The sequence below is a fragment of the Tetrao urogallus genome (genome assembly GCF_951394365.1).
Source record: "Tetrao urogallus genome assembly, chromosome: 2".
Classification (NCBI taxonomy): Eukaryota; Metazoa; Chordata; class Aves; order Galliformes; family Phasianidae; genus Tetrao; species Tetrao urogallus.
In genome coordinates this window covers 63,797,055-63,824,556 of record NC_136814.1, presented here as the reverse complement: position 1 = coordinate 63,824,556, position 27,502 = coordinate 63,797,055, and the positions used below count along the sequence as shown (strand labels likewise).

General features: G+C 37.9%; 1 protein-coding gene across 1 annotated transcript; it reads right to left on the bottom strand.

The window, feature by feature from the left end:
- Positions 1-4,039: 4,039 nt before the first annotated feature.
- Positions 4,040-26,967, bottom strand: HDAC2 (histone deacetylase 2; the record flags this gene model as incomplete). Its single annotated transcript, XM_079532964.1, has 14 exons — positions 4,040-4,070; positions 4,269-4,326; positions 5,089-5,244; positions 5,722-5,852; positions 7,300-7,408; positions 9,904-10,044; positions 11,485-11,593; positions 11,695-11,787; positions 15,036-15,177; positions 17,506-17,644; positions 17,951-18,025; positions 18,963-19,080; positions 19,565-19,677; positions 26,916-26,967. The coding sequence occupies 14 exons, from the start codon at positions 26,965-26,967 to the stop codon at positions 4,040-4,042; spliced, it is 1,467 nt and encodes a 488-aa protein (XP_079389090.1).
- Between the last annotated feature and the right edge of the window lie 535 nt (positions 26,968-27,502).

Here is a 27,502-nt window from a genome sequence, read left to right as displayed (position 1 = left end):
CCACTCACTATGGAATGAAAAACATTGCCAAAAAATACAATGAAAGGGAAATAATCAAAAAACCCAGCAGTGATGCAATTAGGGAAGTATGCCCCATTCACCCACATCATGAAAAAGCTGAAGATTTAACACAAAAAAAAATTCCATTTACAAAGTCATAGCAAAGTCTCTTTCTTCCAGTTTGAGTCATCAGAAATTTTCCTTATAATTTTGGTCTCCATAGAAAAGTACTAAATAGAAACTTTAAAAGAATGTTGCAATTGTATTTAAAAACCTTCTGGATCAAACAGGGTGGTAGTCAGCCACACAACAGTGTGGCATTCTGACTCATAACTCCTCACTCTGATCTTCACTTCCTCGGTTTTCAATTGCTTGCTAGCCTGAAAAAAGAAACAAACAAAACCAACTCAAAAGAACCCCCACCCACCTCTCCCAAGAAAGACACAAGAGACTTTCACAATATTAACTCAATTTTGTGCTAGGCTTAACTTGATATAATCTGCAGTAATACAGAATTTTTGCTTCTACCAGCTAAATCTCTAGAGCACTTTATTGAAACGAATAGTGTTAAAAGCAGCATCACAAAGGAAGTTTTAAAAATAGATTGTAAGAACAGAGAATCATTCAATGTATGCATTATCCATGTGGAGCCTGTTTGGCAACTGCTGCGTGGAATTACTCAAAGTTTACCCGCAGCATTTCCCCCCCCCCCCCCCCCCCTTTTCTTCTGGCAGCAGTCATGGAAAACACTAAGCCAAGTTCCTAACCTAGGAAGTTGTTCTTTAATTCTGCCTGCTGTTATCCAGCTTTGACATCTAGTTTTGCCAAGTCATCCATCTACAAATAAATGCCATTTCAAAAAGATACTGTCTTCTCTGAGGTAGACTGAAATGTATTAAACACTAAATTGAGCTGCTGGCTATAACCACTATTAAATAAGATGATATAATTATCTGTGCCAGTCTCATACTGTCACAGAGATGAGAGAATACTACAACAGGTAACTACTACAAATTACGAGAATTAAAAAAAGCAGTAACTATTAAAAAGTACTGTTTTTGTTGCTGTGTTCTGAGTAGTATCTGATTATATTTGTTCATACAACGTGTCTACATATAATGCACTTCCTTTTACAGATTTAAATCCCACTGGAAATTTGGCTAAAAAGGAGTTGCCTCAGAATACTAGCATGCATGCAAACAGTTGTCAGTTCTAGGCTCAGAGCAACAAAAATTCTGAATTCTCATTCAGATTTGTTTTAAGCCCATGCACAAATTAATTCTCAGAATATTACTTAAAGGATGGAAAGATGCAAATACATAAAATGTATTTTCAGTGGGGCTTCCAAATATATAAATGCAAAATTGTGAGAAAGGCAATGTTTTCATTTAAAAGTCCTACAAAACAACAATAAGTGGAAATAATGCAGTTCAGTCCTATTGATATTCATTCACATTTATATTGCTGTATTGCTTATTTCCTCATCCAACAGCAATCTCTTTTTAGTCTGCACACAGACCTACAAGCATTTCAAAGAACAATTTGAATAGCTCCTATTTTCACTCAACTAGAAAGCAGTTGCTTATGTTAAAATAAAAAAAGACCAAGATGCCCGAGTTCTGGAAATTCTCTCAAGTATTCTGAACTCTTGCTAAGATGACTCCTTATGAAGTAAAAACAATATCAAATGCTTCGCAAGATCCTTTGTAAAATGAAGAGAGCAGTAATACAATAAATACTAGGAAAAAAAGTAATACCTTCAGAACTGATAACCAGCATGAATATCAAAACAGATCTATTCTTATTCTTCCAGAGTTTTAGACATTGCATGGTGAATGTCACCATCTGGAATAAGCAAAAATGATTTATTGAATGTGTAAAGCTAAAAGCAAGTTACACTCTAATTATATGTCAGTCCTTTAAGGACAAAGGAAAAAAGCGAAAGTTTTCTCCTCTAGACTTAAATACTGAGCATAACATAACTGGTTATGTTACGTTATGGCACAAGAGACATTCATTATGCAGAGCAGATCTGCACAATTTATAGAAGGGTTACTAACAGCTTCTTTCCAGAAGGGAAAAAACAAATTAATTAAAATGCTTATGTTTGGAGAATTCACACAGTTAATTCAAGGTATGTTTTTTAAGTAGAGAGGCTTCATAAAGACAAAGGTATATACTTTAGTATTACACCTGCCTTTAACAGGAAGAGATATTTATCAGGACTCAGAAGGATACAGTAGCATCCAGCATTCCTATTAGCACTGTAATTTCTCATAAACAATGCAGGATGACACAATTTTTTTTTTTTTTTTTTTTTTTAATTTGAGTTACTTGAGGGTTGCAATCACAAGTACTCTTGGGTTTCATTCATAGCATCATTAGATTTCATTGCTTTGTATTGAAGTGATCCAAAGTTAGAAATTTGGCCTTTTCAACACCATTATCTGAGAAATAGTTTTTTGTTATACTTTTAACAATGGCAGAGACTACAGGTCACTTGAACCCTCTAACCGATACAAAAAACCCTCTAACAGATACAAAAAAAGTTTATATCAACTTAAAAAAAAATAAACAAACCCACCACCTTAAGATATATATATAATACAAATATATCTATCACTTTCAGCCCTGCGAAAACTTCTGTAACAGAATTTAGAGTGCTGAACTCCTTGCAAATATCAGTGGGCACTTAGAGGCATGCTTATGGCATCATTTATCACTTCTCACCTCTTTGGTACAAACCCATGACCTTCCTATAGTCCCTCAAATCTAACTTTTATCCTTTGCCCTAGAGAGCTAGCAGGCATTAGATGCACAAAGGAGACCACAGATGCTCACAAACATACCCAAAGCCACAGTCTTGGTCCTTGTGTTTGCACCTCCACTATCCTCAAAGAAAACAAAGAAACAGCATTTTACCTCTTTGGTACGAATAAAAAGTATCTTCTCTCCTTAAACATTGTATTTCAGTCCGCTAATTAACACATAGTTAACTTCAATTACCAACAGGATCAGCAGTTAATTCACAAACTACTTGAAATTAACAGCAATCCTGAAAACTTCAGCATTCAATGCTCTGTAAGCCTGAACACAAAGATTGAGAGGAGGAAAAAAAAAGGAACAAGTATGCTCAGATTTCTGTGTTTCAGTTCAGACAACAGAATGAACTAAGCAATCAACAAAGAAAAAAGTAAACATTTTTGTTTTTAAAACAGGGACAACATTTTACAATGCTTACAGCTATTAAAAAAAAAAAAAAAAAATCAGGACAGATTATTATTTACAGCCAAACCTTTACTTCTTATTTTGTGTATTTTGAAAGATGACCTTATAGAAATTTAATTTACAGCAAATGAACCAATTTGGGGAGTAGATACTGATGGTGGGAAAGATTCTTGGACACAAGGCATTTTGCTGTTGAGTTTTAAAATTCTGTACCAAAATGCAAGTTTGTATAACCATACCATTCAAATAGCTCTTCCCCCATTTATTCAACTTGTTCAAATCTCATGTATTCATTATATTTGTCATCACTCTTGGCAGCAGCCATTGAAGTACATGAAGCAGCACAGTTCAACTTGAATATTCACCAGCTGTCTATCTAAATCTATCAGCTACTCACAGATAAATGTAAGTCTGTTCAACTTACACGGAGCTTTGCCTTTTTAGTTCAATGATGGACAGAAGACAACCAAGTACTTTTTTTTTTTTTTAATAAAGATAAAATTACAAAAAAGGTAAAATCAGCTCAGGAAAGGCAAATTACTTTAATAGATCAGTTTAGACATTTAACATAACTCACATCCATTTTAAATACTATTACATAAAGCATGGTGAAGAATTTCTGCCTCATAATTAGAAAACTCACAATACAACTTGCCAAAAACCAGAACAAAGCCGTTTGAAAATAAATACGGTCCATGCCAAATAGTACAAAAATGAAATCAGCAGTCTTTCTCAATATGAAAACTTCTTCCTTTAGGTATTCTCCAACTCTAGCATTATGTTCTGCAATTGATGTGAGGCTATCTTTTGTTCAAGGATTGCTGAGCTGTTCTGATTTTGCTCTGTACAAAAACAAAAATAAACAGTTAAGATGCATGATTTTCTTTTTTAGATTAACCATTTCAGAAATGCAGTGTTGACTTAGTATTGTTCTAAATTGTAAATGTTTAGTATTATGGGGGATATGTACAGAAATCAATACTTAAGAATACTTTTAAGTTACTAAATGCTCTTCAGTAAGACATTAATTAATTGCTTACCCTTTGGTGTCTGCCTTTTCACCACTGTTGTCCTTAGATTTATCCTCCTCCTTAACATCTAAAAATAAAAATTACTTGGTTTAAATATATGAAGAGACGCAAGTGAACTTTAGAAGGGAAAAAAAAAAAAAAAAAAAAATCGGGGACAGCTATACTTCATAGATACAATTGAAGCTAAGAGAAACAACTTTAGGGAAAGAAAAAAGTAACCTTGCTTATTGACATATAGTATTAAATGCATCCATCCTCAGGAGTTACCTGGGCATGGTGCCAAGTGATTCAAATTAAGTCAGGCATAGTTTCTCTTGACTGGCCAAAACAGTCAACACCTGCATTTTCCCCAAAGCTTTATGGGGTTCAGTCTCATACTCTTATGATACAGACTTTCACTAGAAAAGTCCAAAAGTTCTTTGAAGTATACTATTCCTAGAAACCTATCAAGCTTCAGTCTCAGAAGAAAACTAGCAGCCTCACTCCATCAAAGCAAAAAGGAACAAACTATTTGAGTAACATAGTTAAAGATAATTTTTTTTTTTAACCCTAATAAACCCCTGGCTTTTAAAGCTTCAAGTCTGGGAAGAAACAACACTGATCCTATCCTTCAAGTTTGCATGGAAATACTATTTCAGGATGAATAGCTGCATCTTAAAAATCAATGGTGAAACTGATTAAACTTTAAAATAGATTTTTAAGATATGATAAAAAAAAACAACCACTGTTTCAATAGTAAAATAGCTGTTAACACAGAATGTATCCTTCTTCCAGCAGGACAGATGCCTGTTGTTCTAAAAGGTAGGATAAAATAACCATAGAATCCTACCTGCTTTTTTGTCCTCTGTCTCTTTTTTGTCTTCCTCTATCCTAGCTTTCTTTGCTCCTTTCTTGTGATCTGCAACATTTCGCCGTCCGCCTTCCCCTTCATCTTCAGAGTCCGAAAACTCTTCATCACAGGCAATGCGCTTATCAGATGCTCGAACTGAGATGGACAGTTATGAAATTAAACAAAAAGGTCAGAATACAGACTAACTACATAGACATAAGAAGAACTACTAAATTAAGAACTAACTACTAAATTAAGAACTAGTAAAAATACACTATGAATCAGAGAGGCAATTTACTTTCAGAAACACTTATTTCATTACTGTTTTTATGAATAGCAAGTCAGAAGCTAAGTCCTTCATCTAACGCTTCTGGAGTATATTAAAATAAACTGCAACAACTCGCTCCATAAGACTCAAGTACTCTCGAGCACTTCTTGAAAACTCCTTTACAGATTAATATTTGGGCACAGACGCCATTTTAATAACCACAGGACTGGTAGAACTACGGCAAAAGCTTTTAACTTGGAAAATGACTTCTCCAATTGCCAATCATCCAGTATCACATTCTAAGACTGAGGTTCTGAATAGTTGAAACTAGGATGACTCTACTTGGACTTTATAGTGCTTCTTACTTGAAATGCGTTTGTCTGGATCTTCTCCATCCTCATCTCCACTATCTTCATGAACAGCATCTTCAGGGATGGCCTGCATCTGTACACCAGGTGCATGAGGTAACATGCGCAAGTTTTCAAATAAGCGTTGCCTGTAAGTAATATAAAGTTACTACTCTGCAGAAGTAGCATTTCCTTGGATTTTGTATTGAATTCTGCAAATTCTGCACCCAAAGTTAACCTGCTTATCTTTAAGAAAGTTTTCAGAAAGCTTTCCATCCCCAGCAGATCACTAGTATTCACAGCCTATTTTGCTATCACGTTCTTTTAAATTTTAAGCATATACCGTTAGCTAACTTCAATCTTCAGTTCTCTGCTAGGTCAGTAGGTGTCCTTCCCACTTGGTGACCCTGGTGACAGCATTACTCTATTTAATAGACAAGAGTATCAGGCTGGATAATAAACTAGTCTCTGAAAAAAGCATGTCAAAAAAGACACTTAAAGCATGAATACTTCCATGCTGTGTGCAGCAACGAGATCGGGATCAAAAGCGATCTGTTTGGATGAAATTGCTTACTAACTATTTAAGAGAGAATAGACAGACATTCTTGTCCAAGCCAACTGATGCGACAGATCCCGCACTCCATAGGGCCACATGCAGGAACAAGGACAAATACCTGAGACTCAAAATTATTGATCCAAAGAAGTTTGAGTGGAGAGAAGTGTTGGCAGGTTACAAGCATCAGCATTTATGACAATTGTCTCAGTACCCCTCTGAACAATTCAAAGTGTGAATGGCAACTGAGGTTGTATGAGATCCTTACAGTCTCTTTTTCTGTTTCTATCACATGACCTTCTTCTAAATCCAAATTAGGAACAAACCAATGTAAACAATGAGTACTTCAGGTTAATCAATTATCTCTTATTAGATGAGTACAGATTTGATTATTCTTAAGTATTATTCCATTTCTGAAGCACGGCATTAGTTTGCAAACAAACCTTCATGATGCGGGTAGGCAAAAACTGAACTAAGAAGCAGCAAAGCCTAAGAACACTATCTCTATAGCTTGTCAACAGTACCTCACAACTCTTGTGGACTTGTCAAACTACAGTCTCAATTGCTTGCAGGCATGTTGCTATCTTTCCACGGTTTTTGATGTCTACCCACATGATTTATTTTTATTTTTTAAGGCTGACAGCTACAAAGAATGACAATCAATTCGTGTTTAGACAAGGGAGTTGAGAATTTGGAAGCCTAATAATCAGTGCACACCACAGCTTCTTTCCTGACAGGATAAACTTCTTTCAAAATCAAAATAGCAAGCCAAATAAAACAGTTCTCTCTTTAATTGCTGGAAGAAGTGAAAAAAATCTAAATTGAGTCTTAAGCTTTCATATTTAAGTAGACAGGACTTCATAAGCATAGAAACCACTGTAGGCACAGACTTCTTAATTAAAAGTTCATCTTCTAATAAAGAGAAAATACGTCATTTCTATTCAGTACTTTTTCGGTGTGTAATAGGGAAACTTGTGTAAAAATTAAACCTCTGGAGAAACAACTCACACACATACTTGGCAAATAAGGTAAGCACTACTTACTTGATCTTTTCCATATATTCTGGTGTATTCTGATTAGTCATATTTGATGGACTAATATGGAGCTTGAAGTCTGGTCCAAAATACTCAAAGTAATCATTGTATGGTAATTCTATAAAACAGAACAGAAAAGACAATTGTGACCCAATGGTGATTTCAATCATTTTAATTACAAAATGTACACAAAATACAAAAAGTACAAATCTTTCAGTGTTTTTCTCTAAATTACTCAACACGTTAAGTTAAACATCTTTTTCTCTGCACAAAACAATACAAAAAGAATAAAGTTCTACTTTAATCACGCTAGAACACATGCTGACACAGTGCATAAGTAACAAACCTAATCATTAAAAATGCTAATTCTGGAGATGAGGCATGATTCACTGATGATTATTTATAGCTACTTCCAAGTTACCTTATGTGTGCCAGTCAGAATATTCCTCTAGTAAAACACATGATGGGTACAAAGGCTGCCCCAAAAGTAATGTTTCCTGCTTTATGATGTTGATTCATGACATCAGAGGCAGATGCTAATGGTAGCATAGTAGAGGTTGAACCTTCCCACCAACATTCTGTTATATTTTGTTGCCATGTGACAGACGACAGCAGAGGGGCAGTCTGACAGAATGGCATCTGACATGGAAGTACAGATGAAACAAAGGTATGGAAGTGAATTTCTCCATGCAGAAAAAATAGCTGACATTCACTGATGCTTGCTGAGCATTTATGGAGACCAAACAACAGATGCGAGCAAAGTGAAGTAGGTGGTGGGTAGCGTGTTTCAGCAGCAGTGACACAGACAGTGGGTCACCTCTGCTGATGCTCACATTTAAGTGTGGTATTCAGGCTCTTACTCATCACTGGTAAAAATGCAAAGCTCATAGTGACTGTGTTGAAAAATAGTGTTTTGTAGCCAAAAGTTTGCTGTATCAAATAGTATTATTGTTCTTTTTGTATCCACTGTAGTTTCCACAGCAGTAAGAGAGATTACTTTTGGAGTGACCTATGTATATCAAAATGTTATCAGTAAAACCGCAGTCCAACCAATCAGCCAATGGCTGATGCAACAAGACAGTTCAAGCACCAACTTCATAGAAAAGCTTTCAAAGTACGTCCAGAAATATACTTGGCCAGAATTACAGGGAGTGCAGGATATATGGAGATATTCCTCAGGTAAATGACTCCACTAATCAAGTATTTAAAAGAAGCTAACTATTGCTCTTTTTGCTTTAGAAGTTTAAAGAGTTTGCATAGCCGAAATTGAGACAAATGGAAGAGATGATGTCACAGAATCACAGAACTGTAGGGGTTGGAAGGGACCTCCAGAGATCATCGAGTCCAACCCCCCTGCCAAAGCAAGTTCCCTACACCAGATAGCACAGGTAGGCATCCAGGCAGGTCTTGAACATCTCCAGAGAAGGAGACTCCACCACCTCCCTGGGCAGCCTGTTCCAGTGCTCCGTCACCCTCACTGTAAAGAAGTTCTTGCGCATGTTTGTGCGGAACTTCCTATGCTCCAGTTTCTGGCCATTTCCCCTTGTCCTGTCTCCACTCACCACTGAAAAGAGTCCGGCCTCGCCATTCTGCCCCCCACACCTTAGATATTTATAGACCTGGATCAGGTCCCCTCTCAGTCTCCTTTTCTCAAGGCTGAACAGACCCAGTTCACTCAGCCTTTCCTCATAGGGGAGATGCTCCAGGCCCTTCACCATCTTCGTGGCCCTCCGCTGGACTCTTTCCAAGAGATCCCTGTCTTTTTTGTACTGGGGAGCCCAGAACTGGACGCAGTACTCCAGATGAGGTCTTACCAGGGCAGAGTAGAGGGGGAGGATCACCTCCTTTGACCTGCTGGACACGCTCTTTTTAATGCACCCCAGTAAGCCATTGGCCTTTTTGGCCACAAGGGCACACTGCTGGCTCATGGCCAACCTGTCGTCCACCAGGACACCCAGGTCCCTTTCCGCAGAGCTCCCCTCCAGCAGCTCATCCCCCAACCTGTACTGGTGCATGGAATTATTCCTCCCCAGATGCAAGACTCTACACTTGCTTTTGTTAAACCTCATCTGGTTTTTTTCTGCCCAGCTCTCCAGCCTATCCAGGTCTTGCTGAATGGCAACACAGCCTTCAGGCGTGTCAGCCAATCCTCCCAACTTCGTATCATCGGCAAACTTGCTGAGGGTGGCCATTATCCCCTATTTTTACACTTTTAGGTCAAAGATATAATGAAGAAATAGTTAAGTTTTACTGTGCAAAACGGGCACTTGTATACTCAACCTTTTCTCATGAACACTGTATCTGCAATACCCACCTTACACAGGTCTGTGCTGTCATAATCAAAACACTGTCAAACATACAATAAAATATATACTAAAAAAGCAATCTGGTAATTTAAAGCTTTGATTAAAGCATAAGCAAGCCCTAAGCCTCTAAAGTTTGTTTTGTGTATAAGCTACTGAAAAGTTACCATCTAAGCCTTAACGATAGCTTTCTCTATCTCATTCTAAACTGACACACTGCACTTGGTAAATATTACCATCACTATCCTTTCACTTTGACATTCCCATGATTATTTCTTGATAAGGTATTAGTTTGTGGATTAATATTTACCATTAGGAATTTCACAATCTAAGGCAACAGCAGTTTCATATGTCCAGCATCGAGCAACGTTGCGAATAGTATATCCACCTCCTCCTAACATCAGCAATGGCAAGTTGAAAGTCTTTACAACTTCCACACATTTTGCATGACCTGTCACAAATAAAAATATTTGACAATATATACAAAATGCCTATTAAAGAGAAAAATGTGATTTGCATATATTCTTATACACTTAGGGCTCATTATAAGCAATACTTATTTGATAAGAATTGAATTGGTTCAAGTAAAACAGAACTGTCACCCTCTACAACTAAGCACAATTTCACAACAAGTCAAGATTTACAGGTAAGAAGCGTGTAAAACACACCAAATATTATCCATCCCAGTTTTCAGAGACTTTGCATGATGGTCTCTTATCACTGCAGTACTGAAATGCTCTTAGAACGAGTATTTTGTGTTTTGCATTGATATTTGCTATCAAAAGACAGTGACAAATCTAGGGATAATTTCTCAGTTAAACACAAAGTGGGAAGAAGGAAAAAAAAGTAAATCAGTACTTGGTCCTCTCTACTTCTAAATTTGAACCTGTATGAAAGGTTGCTAAGTCTTGCTTACAGAGTGAACTGGTGCCAAGACAGTACACAGTCCAGGTAGATACAGCAAGTAGATACTGAAAGGCATCTGTAGGAGGCAGCAGCTCTCTTGGTTTCCAAGATATGTAAGATGAAAAAAAAATCTGATCTGTATGGGCAACTGAAGGAGCTTTGCCACCTGGTGCAAATCAAAAAAAGAACCCTGAAACACTGCAGACCCAACAGATACTATACTGTTGCCTACAAAACACTCATTGCCTCATTAAGAAAACACAAAAATAAACCCCAGAAAAAAATCAATGATTCAAATAGACTGGATTCAAGGTTTATAAACAGTTCAACATACATTTAACATTTTATAAATACTAGTGTTAACCATTTAAGCTATGCTGTTTGCTAAATTAACCTCTCATCTCAATTCTAAGAATCATCCTTTTGGGTAGAAATCTAATTAATAGTAAAAACCACTGAATTCTACGAAGTTTATTAAAAGCAAATGCTACCACGAAGCTCATCATAAAAAACAACAGCATAAACGTAACAATGCAATCAGTATTCTAATTTCAGTAATACCTATTTTATGCCCAACAAGATGTTTGATGTTTAGGAGTCCTACTAAGAGACCCGCTAGTTTTGTTAGTTGCCCATCACAGTAAGTGTTGCTGTAGGACTACTGTGGTCATCCTATCATTCCAGGACATTGCTTTAAAGCTACAGAAAAGCCTGTACGTAGAAGAAAGGGAATCAGTTGAGTGGCTAGGAGGAACATGGAAAACCGGAGTTCTTAACTTTTTTAGATGGATAGAAAGAGACAACTTCTGGGTTTCCTTTGGTCATTTCTGTATAATAAAGAAAGAAGTGATTAATCATGGTAATGAACAAAATCTCTCCAACTCCAATCCTCATCTCGCAATTTTGTTGGAAAATCACACAACAGGTAGAAGTTTCTCTTGAGTAAAAAGTTACAGAGAACAAACACAAACACTTTTCCACTTACCTTTAACAGTAAGATTAAAGCATCCCAACCTATCACCAGACAATGAATCTGCTCCACACTGTAATACTACAGCACTGGGCTGGTACATCTCCATTACTTTTGATATAATCTATAATCAATATAAAACATCCAGTTTTAATTCACATTACAAAAACAAAGTCACAAAATGAAAAAAAAACATAACACCAAAGAGTTCAGAAAAACACTCACTGGTTTGAATATCTGTCCATATGATTCATCATCTATACCATCCCTCATTGGAAAGTTGACAGCATAGTATTTGCCTTTCCCAGCACCAATGTCCTATAAGTAAAGATGGAAAACATTCTTATACTTCTAATAACACACAATAGTATCATGGAAAAAAAAATTTATACGACTACAATGAGCTATTTTGAATCACCGTTGATGCCATGAGGGGAAAAACAGGCAAAATACTGTATTTGATTCTGATTTTCCACTTTGAACTGTAATAATTGTATGCCAACACAACACTTGCAGGAAGTACGTTTGATTTTTTTAATTGAAAAAATGTAAGATTAAAAGATGACATAAAACCAATCAATTTAGCCCAGCAAAAATTGCTGAGCAAAAAGCAAAGGGAACTGAGAGCAAGGTAAGATGCACAATACATAAGATTTTAATTTGAGAGGGTGTTTAAAACTGTATTCTCTGGTCCAAACATAGGATAGTGCACTTGTTGAATAGAAAGGAGAAAGAAATTGAAGCCAGTTACAGGATGCCTTCAAGAAATACTTCCCAATCTAAGAAAAACAAAATAAAAACCAACTAAACAAAACTCAGGCAGATGATTCTCATTTTCATCAGTTGACAATTCAGGAACTACACAAGCCTATCTAAATGGCATTCCTGGACAACATATGTATTAGAAGTCTTTGTATACAAATAATAATAAATAAATGTTGAGTCAATCAACTCTGGATTCTTCCATTGATTATCAGCTTAATACCTAAAGATACTCACATGCCACACATTCCTATTTTCTCCCTTTAGCTCAGCACCAAACAAGACAGAAACTGATCCAGTTTGCAAACTGCAGCTCTCTGCCACTAATCAAGGTGCAGTGGGGAAGACAATAAGATACAACATAATCAGTTTGGCTATAAACTGTCATCAAATAACAATATGCACTAAGAGGCCCTACACCCTTGAAAAAGTCCAAGTCCCTAGCAGGATGACCCAGCAACACTAAACTTATCAACTGAAGGTGTTGAAATAGTCATGGATATTTTTCCTTTCCTGAAAAATGCATTTTTCACAGCATACGGAACTGCAACGTACCCTTTTTAGTAGCCACCTTTTATTGTTGTTCAATGGCCCAGCGTAGCACATCCTCTTCCAGCAGATTATAGGAGTTCACAGCATTGCAAGCAACACTGAAAACCCCTGCTAAACACATCTCTGATTTGAAGCATGTCAGTAATCTAAAATTACATCTAGTTTTTCAGAAGCGAATTTTTCTGAAGTGATCCTTGCTTTTCAGATATAAAAGAAATCAAGTCCATCTTATTCTAAAACACAGACAGCTAAATATCTATGCATTTCCCTTTAATTAAAAAAAAAAAAAAAAAAAGGTGAATATAGCTGAACTAGAATAGAGGAATGCAACCTGTCTGTAAATGAGATACATTGGTGGTTCTACAATCGGAGAATTCTGAATTCTTGCATGATTTGTCTCTACACCAAATAACTATAAATTGATCAGCAAACTAGACCAAGCAGAAATTACTAAAACAAGCCTGAGCAGAGTCCACTGACCACAAGATTAAGATTTGGTTGACGTAAATAGCCAAAAGAAAATCAAGTTGAGCAGAAACAAGCAATAGAATAATGGTTTCCGGAACAAATTAATTATTTAGCTCAGTTAACTTTGCAAACTCTAGAGATAAGAAAAAGTTGCTGCGTTTTTCTCCTTGGCAGGAAGGTGACATACGCAGTTAGCTGTAATGAAGCCTGCTTAAGTCTGCTGGTATATAGACCATGATCATTTCAAAAATACTATCTAGCAACATAGGACAAGTTATAATGCCTAAGGTACTATTCATCACTGACATTGTGCTGAAAAAATCCCAATAACATACAATATTATTTACTTCAAACATGTATCTTTTAATTCCTTGTCCTGGGTGTGGTGAGGTGAAGAATCCACAAACTCCTCTGTCAACAGGAAGTGCTGCTTCTAAGACAAAGATATCTAATCCTCCAAAAAAGAAAAGAAAACCTAGCCAATTTCAGCAACAAAAGCGATCTTATAAACATCCCGATCTGCACTATTTTCTTGTTTAATGCACCTCCGCCACCTTGTGGCCAGTCGAGTTAAATCACATGCATGAAAAACGACACCAAATCTGATTTCCTAAATCAACTCAGAAAGCAGTTTAACAAAATTTAAGAACTATAACAACAGTCACCTCCAAAAAACAATTGAAATGAACACACTTAGCACCCCACTGACTTAATGCTCAGCTTTGATTTACAGCTTTGTCCACTGGGTATCATCACATCACACTGCAATACACATTCTAGAAGCATTACTGTAAACACAAGTACTTGTATCACTTGAATCAGTGTAAAAACAACAAAATTAATATCTCCTGAACACAACATTTTCGTAGATCCGCTTTTTAGTAGCTTTCATTAGTTTTCTAATATAACTGCACTTAGAAACTAATGTAACAAAGCTGTTAACAAGGAATTGATTTATCCTTGGAGTGCTGTCATAAGGAGAGGCTGAATGCGAGTATCAAGTGAAGAATATATTAATCTTAATATCTGAAATCATATTTCAAGTTGCAAAGTGGAACAACTTCCTGCTCTGATGAGATAGAGTCTAACAAAAGGAATGACTTAACTTACTTAAAAAAAAAAAAAAAAAAAAAAAAAAAAATCTTAGGATCCAGGCAAATTATTTGTCACTCTCAGCTTTGCCAGAGATTCACCAACTTAAATAATAACGCTTCACACTCTGTTGTTCCCTTCTTCAAGTTAGATGTAATGCTAGTAAATCATCTGTGGAGCACGCTGAAGTTTTTCAGCAGTGAGCAGCATTAAAATTCAAAACGTACCTTATTAACGTATGAAATAATAAAAAATGAACCAACTGTATTAATAAGCAAACCTAGCACAGTACAGTTGCATGTGAAACACTGTGACTACTTAAACTACTGCATAAATTTATTTTGTTTGAATTAAGATGTGAAGCCCTGTGATGTCCAAAGAGCTATTTTCCTCTGTACGTGCAGAACTGAAATGCAGAGACTGTAATTACAGGTGTAGCACACTGCTCAAACAATTTATCCAGAAGCCAAAGAGATGGTTTAACATATCTAGAAGTAAGCAGTTTGCTTCCCATTATCCTGTATTTCTTCCTAAGGTTCCTCAACGCAACTATTACTCCAGACTAACATGATAAATTTTGAGAAAATACACATTTTTGTGGAGTATGGTTGTGATAACAGTACTGAAGTAGTGTCCACAAGGAAGTGCATAAGAGGGAATTTATTGCAATGAAATTTCATGCTCAGTCTTACCCTTAGGTCCCCTGTGCCTGGAAAATATTCACCATACTTATGGAATGATACTGTCATGACACGATCTGTGGTATAAAATGCTTCTTCAACACCATCACCATGATGGATATCAATATCAATATACAACACTCTTTGGTGATACCTAGGAAAGAAAATCAAGAAATCACAATCTTCTGTTACGTTCATAAGATATCAACACCTACCACAGAAAAATATAAAGAAATCCCAGATTATGATAAAGTTTATAATTCTGAAGTTACCGTAACTCTCAGAATTATCAGTACAGTTCGGATAATGGTGAAAATAACCTCATCTTTAAGTGATTTTTATTATGCAACGCATTCAATATTTAACTGAGCTGTCCTAAGTCAGTAGTAATTTCACCTTTTAATCCTATTCACACCATCTTCTGCTGTCCAGATCCTTAGAATTTACCCCTTTTGTGGTACACTTTTGTCTTTCTCAGTAATTGCCAAAACATTCTGCAATAAAACACCTCGTGTTTGCTTTTCAAGAATTTTTGAAGAATCAGTGTCAGGAGCAGCCATAATCCATATTCCATAAGCCCACAAAAAACAGTATTTTAATATTTTCCACCAACTTTCCTTTTTCACCTCTGCAAAGACTAAAAATATAAGCATGTTCTTGTTTCCAACTGTACTGCACCTACCATTAACATACAACCACGACATGGCTTAATAGTTATTTAATAGTGCAAGTTTCAGATCATTTTATTTGAGAGGGATAAAGAAAGTTGCTTCATGGCAAGAGCACTGAAAACAACAGTAAACATCCCTTAAATCCAGTGCTGTTCAGCAAAGAATAAAGTCTATCAACATCAGAAGACATTTACACTAACCTTTTCACAGTGCTATAGATTACAGAGCAGCCACAGTTTCATGTGTTCTAAGATTTTTCTCTTAACAAGATACCAAACAGAATAGTTCCTATGGTGACATAACCCATATCTATTTGGAAGGTTACTTCCTTCACACACAAGTTAAGATTTAAAAAACAGTAGTCAAAGCTGGACCACAGAAAAATCATACTGCTTTTGTTAGACTGCAGAGACACGATCATAAAATCATAGAATAATTTTGGCTGGAAGAGACCACCTAGTTACAACCTCCGTGGGCAGGGACAGCTTCCAACAGATCAGGCTGTCTAAAGCCCCATCCCTGCCTTGAACACTTCCATCTATTCACAACCACTCTGAGCAACCTCTTCTAGTGCCTTGCCACCTGCTTAGTAAATAATTCCTTTCTAACATCTAATCTAAATCTACCATTTTAGCACAAGCCTGTAACTCCTTGTCCTATCACTATACTCACTGATAAAGAATTCTCTTCCAGCCCCCTTTTAGGTACTGGACAGCCCCTAAAAGGTCTCCCCTGAGGATACTCTTCTGCAAAATGAAGAACCCGAACTCGCTCAGCTTCTCCTTGTATCCTCAATATATGCATATTAAAATGAATGTTTTAATATGAAATAGCTGTGCCATTAGCAACTTCTTCCATTTTTAAAATCACTTCCTGATTACCGCTGCTTCCCTCTACCACCCGCCACCAGCAGATTCAGTTGCTCCAACTCCAAGCAGTCAAATGCCAAAAATATTTTTTGTAAAAAATGAGCCTTATGCTATTAGAAGGGATAGAATCCCATTAGATATTATAACTGATATTAATGATTTGAAGTTTTATTGATGCACTGTTGCTTGAAGGTAATTTTGCAATTACTTCTGCATTACTCCCCTCTTCATTTTTTATTCTACAACCAAAGCAGCACAGCTGTTACTTCATTGTTTTCTTAACAGCCAGGTTAACTCATGTAACAACCCAAGAAATCTCAGTGTACGATTTTCCTTAAAATTCCTGTTTGCTAGCAACGGTTTGAAAGACGGAATATACAAGGGCAAACTGAGAGATCAAAAAGGCCTATGACCGAGAACAAAACACCTAAGGCTTAAGTGCCCAATAGGGTCAGGCCAGGGATCATCTTGACCACCATTCTGTCTCCATGAGTAGCAACAGGAGAAATTTTTCGAAATCTGTTACCTGCCATCTACAATTACAGCAGATGATATTTTAAAGGGTGCATCTCTTGCCCAAGTTAATGTCTAATTTGTTTTCTTTTTTTTTTTTTAATCTATTGTCATCCTCTGCTTCATTCAAGCTCATGTATTAGTGAGATCTAGAAGTTCAATATCTTTGTGCGGAAAAAGTACTTCAAGAATGTGTTTCAAACCTATCTCCTAATAACTATTTTTTCCATGTCGTCTGTATTTTAGCTCAGGCTTATTGCTGAAGCCAAATTGGACAGAGTTGGGAGCTCTTGTCATCAAGAAATTGTACAAGTTCAGCAACGAAAACTGACAAAAAATTACAATTACTATCCATTATCTTCAAACATTAAAAAATTAAAAAGTTTGACACCTTAAACAATTTTAATCTTTTTCCATCATAAAACTTACTTCAGTAATTCAAGGATGGCAAGCACAATATCATTGACATAACAAAAACCAGATGCCTCTGACTTCTTGGCATGGTGAAGTCCTCCAGCCCAATTAACAGCCATGTCTGTCTGCTGTCTGTTCAGTTTTACCGCCCCAGCTGTAAAAAGACAGGCACAAAATTGAAAGGAAACGCAGTCAGAAACTTCTGAAGGTCTTTACATTTGTTATAGGAAACAGTATCTCATTTTTAAGTCATTAAATCTCATACTTGATCCTAGATCTCATCTGTTACTAATACTGACACACAAATTGTCAAATATGAGGTAGATCAAGTAACTGTTAATCTCAGTGCTCCTACGCAAAACAAACTTGTATTTGCTTTAGGTTCTATATTATCAAAGGTTTATGTACCCAATGTAAACATAATAAAGCTACAAAATACCTGGCAAACAACTATACTTACCAACAGAACCTCCAGTTGATAGCTGACAAAACTCAAACAGGCCATCAAATACAGGACAATCTTCTCCAACATTAACTGTGCAAGAAACACATTACTTTTCAAAAACATAATTCCAATAGCATTAGTATAGGCAAGGGTAGCACATAAAAATGCAGAATTCATTTAGCATTTCAACTACTTTTTCCCTCCTCCCCTTTTCTGTCAGGCTTAATTTTGAACTCTGAAACAAATATAAAGTTTGCCCCAACTCCTAATCAAACTCAACTGTTGGTATTGTTTTTACCATTTAAAATGACTCCAAACTGGTTTTTTCCTGTTTTTTTTTTTTGTTTTGTTTTGTTTTGTTTCTATAGAAAGCTTTGTCTCATTAATAAGCTAGACTTGTCTGTTTTAGAACAAGCGTTGATTAACATCGTTTTAATAAATGGGCAACTTCTTGGAAAAAAACATTGAGAGTAAGGCACTGTAAAGAGCTACAAACACATATTATATATTGGTAGAGCTGTGTGAAACTGTATTTTTAACAGTAACTTGAAGTTACTCCTAAAATCTGAAAAACTACTTAATAGAAAATGTGAAAAGTGAATGACATGCAATTTTTACCTTCTCCCTCCAACAAGAGAGTCAGCTCCATTTCTTACCCTCAACATATTTAGTAGTTTACTTCTATTCTTCTTTAAGGCAATGTTTTATTCTTCAGAAAGATTTTGCATTAGAAAGTATTTCTAAGACAGTTTTGCAAACAGTCACAACTGAAGTTTAACCCAGTGCATTTGGTCTACAGAAAATATTATTTTGCATCCAGCACACATTCTGCATGCAAGTCCTTTAGTAAGCTTCAAGAACATTTCTTTGAACACAGCTGCTTTTAATTAGAAAGACTCAAAATTAACGTAGGTAGTATTCATAACATCACTATTCATAACATCACACTGCTGAATACTTAGGTTTAAATAACACAACCAATCAAGCACACACACAAACGCAGAATTTAGCTAATACTGACACTTACATCTTTGCATCTGCTTGCTGTACTCAGACATATTGTCAGGCCTTATTGATCTGAGAAATTTGATGTATTCATCACTATGGTACTTGGTCATTTCCTCAGCAGTAGCTTTGTGGGGTCGCTGATAACAAGAGTAAGTTATGGAAATAATTAGAACACTGCTGCAAAACCAGTTAACAATTAACTAAAGCACACAGCTTAAAAGAAATCTAACCTACTCCAAAGGGAGAATAGTGAAACTACTACTAGTGCTGCTTTGCATGAAGTTTGCATGAAGGATTACTCTGCTAGTTTAATCCCACTAAATTCATCATGCACTTGCACTAATCTCACCCCCACATAATCATAAAAATACCATCAAAGCCTCTACTGGTGTTGCTTCTTACCCCTTCCAGAAAGGGACAACAATCTGCAATCCTTACTAGTTATAAAACAGTACTTCAATTTTAAGTAAGAGAGCACTGAATACACTAAGTATTTTCTATTTCTACTCCCACTTTCCCGTTCATCTGTGTAAGAATACTTGAAGCCAACTTACAATACTTCAGTGGACAATCTATTGCTTATACTCACATTTCAGTCAACATTCCATTGCTTATACTCACGTAAATTTCCATTTTTCTGTACAAGCCATAATTTAGGAGCAAGTTGTGTGTCATTCGGATCCTATGAGGTTTCATTGGATGCCCTTGTCCATAGTAATAGTTTCCAATATCACCTGTCAATATTACAGAAACAAATTGACATTACAAAACAAGTTTTTGTTGCTACTTAGGAGAATCACTCCCAAAAGACAAGTAAATATGATGATTCCAAAAAGAGATATGAACAAACTACTCTTTCAAATGGACCACAAGGAAAACAAACAGCCCATAAAAGCTTAAGCAGATGGCAAAAAAAGACCAGAACTAGGACCTTTACTACAAGCCAACAGTAGTGGGGGAGCAAAAATGCCTAGAGTGGTTTCAAGTCATGAATTAACAAAACAATGGGAAGGAACTGGAAAACAGAATAACAGGAAACAAAATTGGAATTACGAAGGGAGCAGAAACCACCACTGTCAGTGACATTATACCACAACAGAGGCTATAGTAAACCTACCATTTTCTAAGAGCTGATTTTAAGTAGATACTTCCTTGCCCTGCCCTTCATAGCTAATCCTAAAAGTTACACTCCAGAAGTTAGCTTCAAACCCGCTTCTGTAATCACATACAAAACATTTCCAAGCCACCTGCTGCTAGGGATCCAATCCACAGTAGATTAACAGTCTTGTAACCCAGGTGAACCCTTCTCTTGTCAAATTGGATAGTGACTTGATACATGGTTACTATAGATCACTTCTTTCCAGGAAGAAAGAACGGCTACTGTTACCAGCCAGTAAGTTTTCCTCTTGCCTGGACAGCACGAGAACACACCTCTCTCTGCCCCAAATGCAGACATTCCCAAGAAACAAACCATTCTGAACAGAACTTATGTTTCACATGTTTTGGGAGACACGGACAAGCCTAATAGGTATATTCAGTTGTCAAGGGCTTTCACATTGTTAGTTATTTGCAATAGCTCTTCTTCTGAGGAAATTCCTTGGTAGTATTACTGATTTTACCTTCTTCTTGAAAACTTTCACTTTTCTTTCACGTTTGTCAATAATTTTTCAATAAATGTTTCCAGCCTACTGGAAAAGAAATAACATTGTTTTCAAAACATAATTTTACATATTTTAGTAGAGAAGGGTAAGAAGTAGCACTGCTACAAAGCAGCTGTAGTTTTACTTCTTTAACATGAGCTCTAGGTCACCAGGAAGGGAAAACATCAGCCTCTAATAGCATCACCAAGTACCAAGAAGAGCAAGCACTATAGTAAGATTAGAAATTAAATTAGAATTTAATAAAGAATTAGAAATTAAAGGATTCTAAAAATCCGACTTTTAGCTTTTGAAGTAATAGGGTAAATAAGGACACTTCATAAAACAGATATGGCCTAATGTATTGTAACAGAAAGGTATCTATGTAGGTTGCTCCTAAAGTAACACCTCCTATTTCCACCTAAAATAGAACAGGTACAAAGAGCACAACAACACTACTTGATAGAGCAAGCTCTCAGCTACAAAACACTTTTTCAAACACAGTCACCACCATAAGCCAAATTGTACAGATGAGCTGATTCAGATGCTCTTCATTTCATGGTGTGACAGCTGTACATGACTGAATGCAGCTTGTCTTTCTTTCATGTCAGTGGTGCCACTGTTGAAACACATCACCTGCCATCTTGCTGTGCTCACAGCTACTGTTTGGTGCCCATAAATGCTCAGCAAACATCAATGAATGTCAATGGGTGCCATTTTTTCCTCATGAAGGAATTCAATGACACACCTCTGCTTCCATGTCACACTGTACTGCCATGTCAGACACCATTCTGTCAGACTGCCCCTCTGCTGCCATCTGCCTGGTGGCAACAGCACCTCACTGAATACTGGCGGAAATGTTTAACCTCTTCTACCAACATCCATCTCTGTTATTGTGATAATACATATGATATGAATGTGATATGAATATGATATGATGAATATACAATTAACATAATAAAATACAAGCTATTATTTCTGGAGCAGCCATAATGGAAAGAACTGTTCAGCATCTTTCTCCTCATCAACTCATATCAATGGGAAGAACACTATTGTTTAAGAACTTCAAAAAATTTTACTCATTCCTAACTTTGGTAAGTAAATGGTAACTAGCACATCAGTTAATAAGATATAGACTCCAGCTGATACTGCAACCCTGTACTGTTTTCATAGGCAGGCCAAGAACAAAAGGTATTAAAAAAAGAGGACAGCATCCCTATACCTCCCACCAAAACATCTCCTAACATCATACAAAACAATATGTTCTACATTTGCTTTTAGCAAAGAGCTTCAAGAACTCTTTGAATCTAACTACTACAAGAAGGACCACCTTTTACTAACCCCACCTTGTTTCTACCAAGTTACTCTTATAGGTTCAAAAAACTTCAAGCTAACAAGAGCTTAAGACTTTTGAAGTTCTGAAGACAATAATTCCATAATAATACCTTTAAATAACATGGTGCTTTTGAGAAAATTTCACCCCCAAATGCGTTTGTGATGCAATGAGTTTTTACTTTTTTTTTTTTTAAAGGTATATTTCAATTTTAATTACACAACACACAGTCATTATCACCAACGTTTTACTCAAAATGTTAATGTATAAGGAAGCAGACTAGAAATTATTTATATAATGGAAAAGGTAAGACTTGTTATTTTATCTTACATAAAAGAAAGGACAGCATTAACATGCTCCCTGAGTATATTTGGGGTGTATCTTTTGATAAAAGCATCATTTAAACATTCAAAATCAAATATTACCTGAATACCACCCATCACAACAGCATGCTTAAAAATTAGTAAAAATCAATCAATAAATATATTTAAAAAGTCAAAAGCTATATTTAATGTTTTCAATACAAGCTAGAACTTTAAAAGATTCAGCAAGCTGGCAAATTTTATGAAAGCTTAAGCGAGAGAAGATCTGCTAGTGAACAGCTAGTGGAAGCATATTGATGCTTTTGTATTAAAGGTCAGCTGTAATGACTAACAATAGATCTCAATATCATACACTTCAGTGACAAGCAATACTACTGGCATCTTTCAAGTCTTGCATCATCAACACAAAAAGGGTTTTGGCATTACTCTCATGAAAAAATATTGAAACACGTGGACAAAAAGCCCATTAAGTTTCAAAGCATTTCTATGATGTATATGTTGGCAGGGATACGGAAGGAAGAAGTATGCAAGAGGTTCCATTTTTGGCACCAGCATCTTGATTTTTAGCCTGTTGTCACCATTTTGGAAACATCATCCAAAGTAAGGCTGCTGAGAAATGTCTCCTTCTCCTTCACCCCATGAAGGAGCACTTCCTCCATGCATCCTGAACCTTTCTCTCTCTTCCTTGGTTTGTTTTTTGTTTTTTTGAACACTACAGCCTTACTGGAGTACTCAGAGAGAGAAGAGCAAAGGTGAGAGCATATATATATATATGCATACATGAGAAGTGGATACAGTAGAGCTGAGTACAAATACGACCACTGAAGACTACACAAGAGTGTTTGATGCCAAAGCTGTCAATACCAGAGCAAAAGGCATACAGAAGTGTTCTAAGTGTTATAAGCATAATCTCTAATCACTCACCAGTGAGGGTGCACATGTAAAGTGCAAAAGAAAACATAACTAAAGCATGAAGTAGAGGGAAAAAATGTGAAGCAGCATATGCAGAAAGTAGGGAAATCTATTATTTTGTTCACAGAAAAGCTTCAAAGACCATTTTATACCAATAACATTATCAGCTAAATGGCTGGTAACAAGAGGCAACAACCTAATGTCAGTTAAGAACTCAACATTTTTGGAAGAAAGACAAACCAAATGTCAGTATAATGTAAGCACCAGCTTATGGGCCTGAACAGGTTATCACATGATACACACAGCAATACCAACAAATGACCAGAAAACCTACCTGAAAATTAACTTGTTACACATACTGCCATGCCCTGGGTTCAAATATGCTAATACACTAACAGCCTGTCAATTCATCAAATGAAGACAAATCCACGTGATTCCTTTGCTGAATGTGACACACCTCTCTATCAGAGGCTTCAGAAAGGCCTGCAGATGTTCAGTATTCTATCACAGACAGATACAAGAGGCTACATGCTTGAAAGGAACTTCAGTTACATTTGAGAGATTCGCAGCAGGCTGTGAAAAGCAGCTAAGGCCAGAGAAGTATGCTAAGAACATCTTCTCCAAGAGTTTTAGAGAAACTAGACAAGTAAATCAACTAATTACAAAAGGTCTAAGCAGAATGGAGGAGGATGCAATATGTAACATTTGGACATTGTTTTATCCTCTAATGACATATAAAACTTTTTATGCACACAGATCATACCTCTGCTCATTTTAAGCATAGCTAGCATGAAATCACAAGATATTTTGTAAGCACTGTAAGTACACAAACACAACCACTACAATAGAAACCACATGAAAAAAAATAATCTTACTAGTGGTACTTACATTTGGATTGGCTTCTGCAACATGAATAGACAAAATCATGCAAAGACAAATCTAGAAAACAATCACTGGTGCTTGATAAGTCCAACAAAGATATTTAAATAGACTTTAAACTCCTACATCTGTAGACTTCAGGGTTTGTTTGTTTTTTTAATCCTCTTGTCCTTAAAAACAAGCAGGTTTTTAAAATTAAGCAGGGAAGGTTGTGCCTTTGAACCTTCAGCATAGGTTGGGCACCACTGCAGTTCTAGAAGCCACAGTTCAAAGCATTGCTTCTGTGAAACACTCTTCAGTTAAAGTCTGCAGATACACAAGTTCATCTGGAAGTACTAACATACTTAAACAGCATCTGAATATACTAATATGATGCACTATTAATACAAGTTTAGTCTCACCTCTATGGGTGGAACCACCCACATTCTTATGCAGATCCCTGGAACTTCTCATGAAGGTAAAGCCTTTTGGAAATACACATTAAATTGTGCAAGCAATGCAATCTAAACAATCCTGTTACTGCACTGGCATAGAATAAATACAATCACCAGCTACAACCATGTTAGCTGCTGCATGATTCCTTACAACTGTGTTCTGCTGTACAGGATACAGAGCTGGAGAGACCATCTGGGTCCTGTCCTCGTTGCTGTGTTCAATGCATATCTGTTTTGAAATAGGTCACTGAGACACCCAGGCCACAAACTGCAAAGTGGACATAGCTAACGCTTTCTAACAATAAACTGTAGAAAAATGAAATCAAGCTCCTATCTACCACAAGTTTATTGGTTGTGGGTACTGATAATTATTGATACATGTTAATAGCAACACACTAATCAAGACTTGGTAAGTGACAGGCTAATATGAAAAAGAGACTTGAGATGATAACCATACTGATTACCACAAAGAATATGTAGGAGTCTACTGCACCTCAAAGAACACGCACATACACTTCTAATGCTTTTCAACACTTTTTGGCACATACTCTCAAGGACACCGAGTGAAAGCCTTTGTGGAAGGATAAATATGGCAAAAAAATGTCGTTTTTTTTTTTTTCAGTTGCAATACCCTTAGAAACACTGTGCCTCTTTGCACTTTTTGGTTTGGTGTTATTTAAGGCTTCAAGTACTCCCCCCAGTTTAATTCAAGATTTTGCTGGTATAAGATGTTACAAAATAGTAAAAATTATCAGATGAACCACAAATTAGCACTGGAAGCGTTTACCACAGGTATTAACTCTAAAAGCTCTTCTAACAACTCCGCTTTCAAAAGAAGTGTAAAATAACTGTTCGACAATAAAAATTAAAAAGGATAGCCAAAACATTCCAACGTCTTATTTCTTTTACAGGGAAAGCAGGTCATAACAGATACTCTGTTAGTTGCATATAGTTGTAGGCTACTGATTTAAGCAAGATTATTAGCTCCAGCTGTTTGCAAGTCATCATTATCCTGCTTTCACAAAACTTCTCCCTTCCCCACTTTCTCCCACCTCTTCCCTCAGTACAGATTTTGGGTTGTTTATAGAGCTGACAGTAACTAGTACCAAGTCCAGGAATCATAGCAAAATTGAAGATATTTATGCCTAGCAAATGACAACCACCTGGCTCTTAAAAAACAAAAAAACACCACACAATGAAAAAAAATCCAAACCTAAAGATGCAAACATTTGCAAACAGAATGCTTCTAACCTATTGCTTCTGCATTCCCCTCAACACGGCAGAAATTGATTCCTCTTGCCCAGAAAAAGTAAGATCCCAGTCTCACCAAAACTATCCCTAACAGGGGCCTCCCTTCCCCTTTAGGCTGAACAAAGAACCAGAGCCAGCAACAAAGAGAAGGGGGCGGCAACCACACTCTGCTTCCATCGGTGTAGTGCAAGCCCAAGGCAGGCCCCATTTCTACTATTTCCCAAGAATAGCAGCTTTGCTACAGCAACAGCCACTTTGGATATCTTCGTGGGTTTTGTGATTGCTCTTCGTTCCCAAAATGGTGAGACCTACAAAGCGTTGGGGTAAAACAGCCTCGGTCTCACAAGAGCCTGATACACCGATTTCAAGAAACGGTTAAAAGGGGAGACAATTCTAGAAATGGAATCTTTTAAGTACTCTGACCACCGAGTTTGTACAAAAAGGAAAAAAAAAAAAAAAAGTAAAAGCAAAGTAAAACAAATGCAAACTCAACAGAACATAAGGAAAAGTTCCCTCTGCAGCAGCAAGAGCAAACCACGAACAAGCTGCTGCAGATATCGGAACCTAAATGCAAGGCGTGCGTACTTTCCGAAGCTGCCAGGCGGCTCCATCACGCACACGAGCGTGCAAAGTCGGCAGGCCAGCGAGCAACTCGTCTTTCAGCACTCGGTGCTGGGCACCCCGGCACGCCGCGCCCCGCCGCTGCTGGCTGGCCTGGGAGACCCGCGCTTCCCCGCTGTAACCCAGACGAGGCCCGGGCCGCACGAACATCCAGGTGCCGAACCCACACTCACTGTCTCGGCTTTTTTTTTTTTTTTTTTAAACTTTTTTTTTTTTTTTTTTTTTGTAGGGGAGGAGTCAGACTCGGCAGCGCCTTCACGTTTAGCGGATGAAGGGGAGTGTCCCAACTTTTCTCCTTTTTCATTTTTCTCTCGGAGAGGGGGGCGGAGGGGGGGAGGGTAACAATAAACCCAGCGCTCAGCGCGGGGATCTCTCGGGCCCCGCAGCTCCCGCCCCGTCCCCCTCCGCTGCTCTCCTTCTTCTGTCCCGCCGGCCCCGTGGCGGGGCCCAGTAGGGCCGCAGGTGGATGGCGACCGGGACCCCACGCCTACGCGGGGCAGGGGGCGGCCGCAATGGCGAAGAGGCCGCGCCGTGCGGCGGTAACGGCGCTCTCCCCTCACGCGCGCCCCGAACCCCGCTCACCGTCGTAGTAGTAGCAGACTTTCTTCTTGCCGCCACCCTGACTGTACGCCATAGGGCCGTCGCGCCGGGGACGAGTCGGGGCAGGGGGAGGAGGGAACGGGAGGCCGAGGCGAGACCGAGCCGGCACCGAGGGAGGAGGGAGGGGGCAGGAGGAGGGAGGGGGCGGGCGCGAGAGAGCGGGAACTCGCGAAGCCGGGCCTCGGGGAGAGCTGGGGGAGCGGGCCGCGCCCAACCCGCCATAAGCGGGGGAGGTGGCGGGAGGAAGTAGCGGACAACGCGCCTGCGGCTAAACATAGTCTCTTGTTCGCTTAGTCCCGTGCTGTATCGCTTTTCCTCACACTCACTCCGGATAGGAGACACCGGAGAGGCCTAGTGAGCGGATTGCCAGACGAAACACGCTCCACACACACCCCCGCACAGTGGTACGGCCCACCGGCGGGAGGGAGCGGGGCTCGCCGCTCTCCCCGCCCCTCAGCGCAGCCCTCTAGCGCATGCGTGGCGCGCTGCCCTTGCACCGCATGGCGGCTGAGGCGGTGGGTACGGCTGGGACCGCTGCGCCCTCCCGTCCGGGAACTGCCCCCTCCTTA